This window comes from Antedon bifida, chromosome 8, assembly GCF_963402885.1.
Source record: "Antedon bifida chromosome 8, ecAntBifi1.1, whole genome shotgun sequence".
Taxonomy (NCBI): Eukaryota; Metazoa; Echinodermata; class Crinoidea; order Comatulida; family Antedonidae; genus Antedon; species Antedon bifida.
The window spans coordinates 684,592-694,257 of record NC_136233.1 but is presented as its reverse complement, the minus strand read 5'-3'; the positions used below and the strand labels follow the sequence as shown (position 1 = coordinate 694,257).

The following is a 9,666-nucleotide window of genomic DNA, read 5'->3' as shown; positions in this document are numbered from 1 at the left end:
GCAACGTTAATAATTACTAAAACTAACTTTCCGTCAGTGGAAAAGCAGAACGAGCGCCGCGTGAAATAAGTAATTTTTAAAAGTGATACTACTAAAGGACTTTTCTCGTAATGTTATAAGATAGGAAATTACCAAATTTTATATCTGGAGCTACGCTTTAAAATAAATAAAAATAGCGCCCTCTATCATTAGCACCTTCTATAATTAGCGCCCTCTGTCATTAGCGCCCTCTATCATATATTGTTTTCTGTGCAATGAAGCGTAACTTGCTGCTGCTGCAACAACAAGTGTGTGAGTACGACGTGTGTGCCTCTACTAACTGCTAGCTATAAATAAAGGTATGTTATGTAATAATTATTATTGTGATAAGCAGATAAAGTACTTAAGTTGATCTACTACTAGGCCTAGCCTGCGCCTAGAGAAGCATAGGAGTAGCCAAACCAAACAAATGAGTAGAGCCTTCTAAATCTAGGCCTTCGACCATAACATACTCCCACTCCCAGCCCAGGCTCCCAGGCCGACCGACCCCCAGGCCTACCTGTCACTCTGACTCTCTGTCCTTTTTTTTAAGCCAGAGGCCAGCTAGGACCCGGCTAATAAAACTAGTTCTAGGCCTATACTAGCCCTTATTTGGGGCCTAAGTTGTCCGACCTTCAGTAGCACAACAAAAATTACAGAATAAAAAAAAAATGCCAAGAAGGATTGTAAAATAATGTATTTCAATATAACTTTATTTTTATACAGAACAATGAGCCACGTAGCTTTCCTTGAATGTGTCAGTGGAAGTCATGAACGAATTCGGCTACCTCATCTCAAAGCTGTTATGATTGGCCGAGGTCCACTTACGAAAATTAAGGACAAACGTTTATCAAGACAACAATGTAAGTAAGTATTGACCCAAGTTTTGATAAAAACAATACCATCATTCTCTGCATAAAAAATGCATATGTAATTCTTATATAATAATCATTTATTTGGAAGCTACACTTTTGAAACAGTGGCACACTGAATGGAAATTATGTACAAGATATAAAAAATTCAACAAAACATTAACAAAAGTAATACTTTTGAAACAGAGAAAGTGAGAGAAAAAAGATTTAACAATAGGCCTATTTACAAGGAAATTATTAAATTATGTGCAAGATATAAAAATAACAAAAGTAATACAGGATTTAAAAAGCAAAGAACTAATCATTCTAACTGAATACATTTTTTTTTTGTAGTTGAACTTACAGCCAATTGCAGCAACCAAACAGTTGAACTGAGACAGGTAACTCTTTCAATGAACTTAAATTCAATGAAAAAAAAATATATTAAAAATTGCCCTTTAATAAATGTACTTTTTAATTTGTGAAATGAAATACAGTACCAACAATTGTGATTATTCATAACTCTGTACCATTGCAGATAGGTGGAAATCCTTCGTGTGTGGGAGATAAAGAAGTTAAAGCAGGTAACACTGCCATTTTAAATGATAGCAGTGAGATTCAATTACTACCTGACTTGTACTCATATCGTATTGTGTTTGAAACAACAAATAAGAAGACATCTAAAGATGTTGAAACAGACTCTTCTGCACACTCGACAAACAAGAGAAAGATCAAAGAAACAGAGGGAGAACCAAACTTAAAACGAGTTCGCAAAAACAAATCAACAATTGATGATTCAGTTGAAAGTAATCCAGAGTCTGTTAGTGAAAAATTAAAATGGTTGCAGGACCAAGCAGCAAAAAGTAAAACTAATATAAAAAAAGACTCGCCATGCTCAAATGATGCTAACAAAGATGAAAAGGAATCCATTACAACTGATGCTAACATTAAACCATGCCAAGAAGCCAAGTGGGAGGAGTTGAAGAAATTGATTGTCCACACAAGTAAAGGCGTATGTGCTAGTAGCAAGGTATGTCACCTGGTCTCTCATCTTAAATAAACTAATTTAGATTTTGGTATATTTTTCTAATATGCCATTCCATGCCACTATCAACCATAGTTGTCTTTGACAGTTCTTGTCTCTCCTCGGTGCTCCCTTTGGCGATAGTTGTCTTTGACAGCTCTTGTCTCTCCTCAGTGCTCCCTTTGGTGATAGTTGTCTTTGACAGCTCTTGTCTCTCCTCAGTGCTCCCTTTGGCGATAGTTGTCTTTAACAGCTCCATTTTTATGTTTCACTGAAAGGAATAAGTAAAATTAAAATGTATGTTGCCCATGAAAATAAAAATTAATTAATTCTTTTTTTTTCCTCTCCAAAAAAATGTATCTAGATTGCTGGTTTTGATATTGATGGTACAATCATCACCACTAAGTCGGGAAAAGTCTTTCCACAAAATATTGATGATTGGAGGTAAGTTTTCTGGGGCTGTGTTCACCAATCACACCAAGTACTTAATCGTTGTATCACTTAACTTGTCATGTAAATCTAATTAAATATTGTTTTTTTTTAAACTTAGAATCAACTTTAAAAATATACCAAAAAAGATACAATCACTTCATAAAGACGATTTTAAGGTGAGATGCCTGGTTATCTAGTTATGAACCCCTTAATCCAGTAGCTTTACATACATTGTATGCTATCTACTGAATGATGTTACAATATGTTATATCTAGTTTGAATCTCTTATGCAAATATACATACATTATATGCAGTGTATGCTATCCATGAGTTAGTTGGAAACTGACATGCATCCTTTTCTTTCTTTTTAGGTTGTGTTTTTCACCAATCAGGTAAGTTACATAATCACTCGGTTACAAAGTCATAACTTTAATTTACCTCCGCCAAGGAGATATATGTAATCGATCGCGTCAAATTAGCCTAAATCACACACAGCATTAAGACACACACATCAAAATATATATATATATTTTTCCGGAGAAATCTTATGTAGGAGAATGGTCATTCATATAGACATTCTTTTAAACTTTATTAGCTTGGAATTGGCAGAGGAAAACTTAAAGTAGAGGATGCTAAGAAGAAATTTGAAAAGGTTTTAGAAGCTATTGGTATTCCCATTCAGGTGAGTCATTTAAGAGGGGTACTAACTTGTGTGAGAGGGGTACTCACTTGTTTAAGAAGTCACTAACTTGTTTAAGAGGTCACTAACTTGTTTAGGAGTTGCACTCATTTGTTTAAGAGTTGCACTTACTTGTTTAAGAGTTGCACTCAATTGTTTAAGAATAGTACTCACTTGTTTAATGGGGACACTTTCTTTTTTGCAGATTTTTATAGCAACAGGATATGGTATGTATCGTAAGCCTGCTATTGGTATGTGGGAGCACCTAGTACAGAAGGCCAATGATGGTGTTTCTATCAATATTCAGGACAGCTTTTATGTTGGAGGTAATCCAAAACTTTATTGATTGTTATTAATTGGTCAGATGTTTTGCCATATTGCGGTATTTTTTTTTCTCAATGTACTGGGTATATACAGATAGTACATGTTAGAATAGGGGAAAACAACTTAACCTAATTATTCAATACAATTTTAACATTATCTTTTAATTGTTTTACTATTTAGATGCAGCTGGTCGTCCAGTTTCATGGTGTCCTGGTAAGAAAAAGGACTTTTCCAAGAGTGATCGCTTGTTTGCTTTGAACATTGGTCTTGCATTTCACACGCCTGAGGAGTACTTCTTGGGCTACCCAAAAGCTAGATTTGACATGCCAGACTTTGACCCTGTAAGTGTGTATTGTTGGTGGAATGTAGTTATTTTATACATCAATGTTCAGTGTTAGTTATACAATGTTTTGCTAATCTCTCATTTTCAGTAAATCCCTGATTGTCATTGCAAGGAAGGACATGAGCACCTAGTAAATTGACCAATCAGATGGATCATCTGAACTGTTGCTTGTGATTGGTCAACTAACTTGTGCTGTACTTATGTCCTTGCGTTGTGGAACTAAGGAATTGTAACTTTTATATATTTTCTAGAAATCTTTTGACACTACAATGCCTCTGTTTAAACAGCCAGATGGAAAGTTGGTATCAAAGGATAAAGAGGTAAGGTTGAACTCTTCTTTAAAAACACCACAAAAACATTCTTAAGTTCTGTTCACACAGTCTTAGTTACCAATTTCCTTTCATTGTCCCTGTATGTCCACACATAAAACAAATTTATAATTAATAATAAACACTGGTGTTTTTCATAATTATGTTTTTTCTTTAATTTCTTTACAAAAGGTGATTGTTCTTGTGGGATCTCCTGCATGTAAGTGATGACATTTATTTTACTTTTACGAAAATACTAGAATATCATATTCAATTTGATTATTATAGTTGAGGAAGCTTTTGATTGCGACGACCTATGACCTAGGATCAAGTTAGTTCCTGGTCAACAGTCATTGGTTGTCTCCTGGACCTTGAAATCACCCATCTGTGTCGAGGTGGGAGCAAGGAAGCCTGTCCCAACATGTACAATGAATTGAACATGACATATAGGTCGTAGGTCAAAGGTTTCATGTTGATAATGATTAAAAATGGTATCTTATTCTGTTTACAGCTGGTAAAAGTACATTTGTTACTACTCATCTTAGCAAACATAACTATGTTCATGTCAATCGAGTAAGTTATTATTATTATCTTTATTGCACATTAAAAATACCATAACATATTACAAAAATAAATAAATTAATATAAAATCACAGTACAAAATAAAAATAATTGTGCAGCTCAAAAGAAAGCTAAACTGGGATTGGGTACAAAAACGTATATACAATTTTAAAGAAATTTAATTTTACTCGGTTCACTAAATGTAATTTGTATTTATTTCATTTAAAGGATAAGTTAGGAAGCTGGCAGAAATGCGTTGCTGAATGTAGCAAAGCCTTGAAGAGTGGCAAGAGTGTAGTGATTGACAACACAAACCCAGATGTTGAGTCTCGCAAACGGTAACAAGTGTCTTCTTAAGCTCTGTCTACACTATCAAACTTTATGTGATGTACCCATATATATGACACGATGACATCATATCACTACCATATTTGGGCATATCGCTACCATATTTGGGCATATCACTACCATATTTGGGCATATCACTACTATATTTGGGCATATCACTACCATATTTGGGCACATCACACACTTTTTGTTAAATAAGTTTGATAGTGTAGACAGAGCTTTGCATAATAAATTAGTGTAATAAATAGTTGCATGACTTGTGTCCTACTCATACTCGTATAATATGACAAAATATAAATTCAAATTGCTAATAGAAATAACAGTATAAAATAGACATAGTACATTCAAATTTAAAAAGAATTAAAATCTAGAAATTGCTTATGACAATATAATGGTGATCTTATTGTTAATTCTATTATACTCTTGTTTCTTTAGTTATATTTCGTGTGCTAATTCAGCCTCTGTTGCTTGTAGATGTTTTGTGTTTGCAACAACAATTACACATTGCTTTCATAATGAAAGAGTAAGTAAATTTACCAATTTATAAGTTGATGGCTTTATAATCTCAAGGGCTTTGGTTCAAATCCGGTTCATCATCAATCTGTACCAGGATTCTACCATTGAATAAGGCACATATTATAGTAATAAGGTACATATACTGGTGTGATTGGTGTTTACCTGCTTGCCTTCCAATCCAAAGGTCCAGGGTTCAATCCTGACCTAGTGTCAAGTTGTACATTCCCCCAAGTCTCAAATGAGGCTTTATATAAGCATGATAATTACAAAATAGTATCCATTCTGTAATTTGCGAGTTGCTCGCTGTTAGACGTGTATGAAACAAAAATAAATTTAAAAAAAAGCCCAACCAATCAATATATTTTACATTATTTGTTTTATTTTGTTGTTCTATATGTGTTATGTGCTAAATAATAATAATGTAGTATGATTTGTTGATTTCGCTCCCTAAGTTAATGTAGCTGTGCTCTACTATTACACGTCTCCATCTCCCCCTTATGCCTTTTCCTTATTGTTTTTATTAAGAATTTGTTATTAACAAGTTACTTTATTGTTATAGTTTCGGCAACTAACACAGACGTCATCCCAGCATGCACCATTGACGGATATGATATTTCACTCCTACAAGAATAAGTTTGTTTACCCAACGGTCTGCGAAGGGTTTCAGGAAGTATTGGATGTGAACTTTGTTGCAAATTACAGCGATAACCAACAAAAATACCTATATCAACAATACCTTCTTGAAAAATAGACTACTATATCTACGCTGAGTGCAGTATGGCCCCTCTCTCAAGGCTTCATATGCTAAGATTAGTATTATATATTATTCTCTGTAAATGGTAACACTTGACACTTATTTAAACATAACTTGAACATAGAAGCTATATTATTGCATAATTGAATTTGAAGTCCATTTTTATCAATGACGACTCTTTTAGTACTCTTTCACTCCAGTATCATTATAATAAATGAAATGAGTGATCACGTAATGTGGTCTGTGCAAAAATCCCTGTTCAGGGATTTTTTCGAAAAATGGCCAAAATACGCACTTTTTATTATATATTGCTTTAATATCATCTTATAGACCTATAGTAACCATTTATGTAAAAAAATAAAAAGGTCGAAATTCGGCCATTTTTCGAAAAAATCCCTGTACTATAGTTACAGATTTTTTAAGGGAAATTTTTGACCCTTTTATTTTTTGACATAAATGGTTACTATAGCATAATAAACATGCGCAGAGTCGAATAATGGGTTCTGCGCATGTCAATTGTGCTATAGTAACCAGTTTTATCAGAAAATATAAAGGTCGAAAATTGGCCATTTTTGGAAAAAATCCCTGTACAGGGAAATTTTCGAAAAGTTGCCAATTTTCGACCCTTTTATTTTTTGACATAAATGGTTACTATAGCATAATAAACATGCGCAGAGTCGAATAATGGGATCTGCGCATGTTAATTGTGCTATAGTAACCAGTTTTATCGAAAAATAAAAAGGTCGAAAATTGGTCATTTTTTGAAAAAATCCCTGTACTATAGTAAGGGAAATTTTCGAAAAATGGCCAATTTTCGACCCTTTTATTTGTTGACACAAATGGTTACTATAGCATAATAAACATGCGCAGAGTCGAATAATGGGTTCTGCGCATGTCAATTGTGCTATAGTAACCAGTTTTATCGAAAAATAAAAAGGTCGAAAATTTGTCATTTTTTGAAAAAACCCCTTCTATAGTAAGGGAAATTTTCGAAAAATGGCCATTTTTCGACCCTTTTATTTTTTGACATAAATGGTTACTATAGCATAATAAACATGCGCAGAGTCGAATAATGGGTTCTGCGCATGTCAATTGTGCTATAGTAACCAGTTTTATCGAAAAATAAAAAGGTCGAAAATTGGTCATTTTTTGAAAAAATCCCTGTACTATAGTAAGGGAAATTTTCGAAAAATGGCCATTTTTCGACCATTTTATTTTTTGACATAAATAGTTACTATAGCATAATAAACATGCGCAGAGTCGAATAATGGGTTCTGCGCATGTCAATTGTGCTATAGTAACCAGTTTTATCGAAAAATAAAAAGGTCAAAAATTGGTCATTTTTTGAAAAAATCCCTGTACTATAGTAAGGGAAATTTTCGAAAAATGGCCATTTTTCGACCCTTTTATTTTTTGACATAAATGGTTACTATAGCATAATAAACATGCGCAGAGTCGAATAATGGGTTCTGCGCATGTCAATTGTGCTATAGTAACCAGTTTTATCGAAAAATAAAAAGGTCGAAAATTGGTCATTTTTTGAAAAAATCCCTGTACTATAGTAAGGGAAATTTTCGAAAAATGGCCATTTTTCGACCCTTTTATTTTTTGACATAAATGGTTACTATAGCATAATAAACATGCGCAGAGTCGAATAATGGTTTCTGCGCATGTCAATTGTGCTATAGTAACCAGTTTTATCGAAAAATAAAAAGGTCGAAAATTGGTCATTTTTTAAAAAAATTCCTGTTCTATAGTCCAGGAAAATTTTCGAAAAATGGCCATTTTTCGACCCTTTTATTTTTTGACATAAATGGTTACTATAGCATAATAAACATGCGCAGAGTCGAATAATGGGTTCTGCGCATGTCAATTGTGCTATAGTAACCAGTTTTATCGAAAAATAAAAAGGTCGAAAATTGGTCATTTTTTGAAAAAATCCCTGTACTATAGTAAGGGAAATTTTCGAAAAATGGCCATTTTTCGACCCTTTTATTTTTTGACATAAGTGGTTACTATAGCATAATAAACATGCGCAGAGTCGAATAATGGGTTCTGCGCATGTCAATTGTGCTATAGTACCCAGTTTTATCGAAAAATAAAAAGGTCGAAAATTGGTCATTTTTTGAAAAAATCCCTGTACTATAGTAAGGGAAATTTTCGAAAAATGGCCATTTTTCGACCCTTTTATTTTTTGACATAAATGGTTACTATAGCATAATAAACATGCGCAGAGTCGAATAATGGTTTCTGCGCATGTCAATTGTTCTATAGTAACCAGTTTTATCGAAAAATAAAAAGGTCGAAAATTTGTCATTTTTTGAAAAAATCACTGTACTATAGTAAGGGAAATTTTCGAAAAATGACCATTTTTCGACCATTTTATTTTTTGACATAAATGGTTACTATAGCATAATAAACATGCGCAGAGTCGAATAATGGGTTCTGCGCATGTCAATTGTGCTATAGTAACCAGTTTAATCGAAAATAAAAAGTTAGAAAATTGGTCATTTTTTGAAAAAATCCCTGTACTATAGTAAGGAAAATTTTCGAAAAATGGCCAATTTTCGACCCTTTTATTTGTTGACACAAATGGTTACTATAGCATAATAAACATGCGCAGAGTCGAATAATGGGTTCTGCGCATGTCAATTGTGCTATAGTAACCAGTTTTATCGAAAAATAAAAAGGTCGAAAATTGGTCATTTTTAAAAAAAATTCCTGTACTATAGTACAGGAAAATTTTCGAAAAATGGCCATTTTTCGACCCTTTTATTTTTTGACAAAAATAGTTACTATAGCATAATAAACATGCGCAGAGTCGAATAATGGGTTCTGCGCATGTCAATTGTGCTATAGTAACCAGTTTTATCGAAAAATAAAAAGGTCAAAAATTGGTCATTTTTTTAAAAAATCCCTGTACTATAGTAAGGAAAATTTTCGAAAAATGGCCATTTTTCGAGCCTTTTATTTTTTGACATAAATGGTTACTATAGCATAATAAACATGCGCAGAGTCGAATAATGGGTTCTGCGCATGTCAATTGTGCTATAGTAACCAGTTTTATCGAAAAATAAAAAGGTCGAAAATTGGTCATTTTTTGAAAAAATCCCTGTACTATTATAGTAAGGGAAATTTTCGAAAAATGGCCATTTTTCGACCATTTTATTTTTTGACATAAATAGTTACTATAGCATAATAAACATGCGCAGAGTCGAATAATGGGTTCTGCGCATGTCAATTGTGGTATAGTAACCAGTTTTATCGAAAAATAAAAAGGTCAAAAATTGGTCATTTTTTGAAAAAATCCCTGTACTATAGTAAGGGAAATTTTCGAAAAATAGCCATTTTTCGACCCTTTTATTTTTTGACATAAATGGTTACTATAGCATAATAAACATGCGGAGAGTCGAATAATGGTTTCTGCGCATGTCAATTGTGCTATAGTAACCAGTTTTATCGAAAAATAAAAAGGTCGAAAATTGGTCATTTTTTGAAAAAATCCCTG

The 9,666-nt window shown here is 33.1% G+C and overlaps 1 protein-coding gene across 1 annotated transcript; it reads left to right on the top strand.

Moving 5' to 3' along the window:
* Positions 1–254: 254 nt before the first annotated feature.
* On the top strand, positions 255–6,431 carry LOC144849480 (bifunctional polynucleotide phosphatase/kinase-like). Its single transcript, XM_078706397.1, has 16 exons — positions 255–338; positions 745–881; positions 1,224–1,270; positions 1,408–1,899; positions 2,258–2,337; positions 2,444–2,501; positions 2,697–2,717; positions 2,921–3,007; positions 3,210–3,330; positions 3,509–3,669; positions 3,923–3,991; positions 4,172–4,199; positions 4,491–4,552; positions 4,769–4,878; positions 5,324–5,411; positions 5,964–6,431. Exons 2-16 carry the CDS (start codon positions 749–751, stop codon positions 6,153–6,155), a joined length of 1,749 nt encoding a protein of 582 aa, XP_078562523.1. The 5' UTR covers positions 255–338; positions 745–748; the 3' UTR covers positions 6,156–6,431.
* The last annotated feature ends 3,235 nt before the right edge of the window (positions 6,432–9,666 follow it).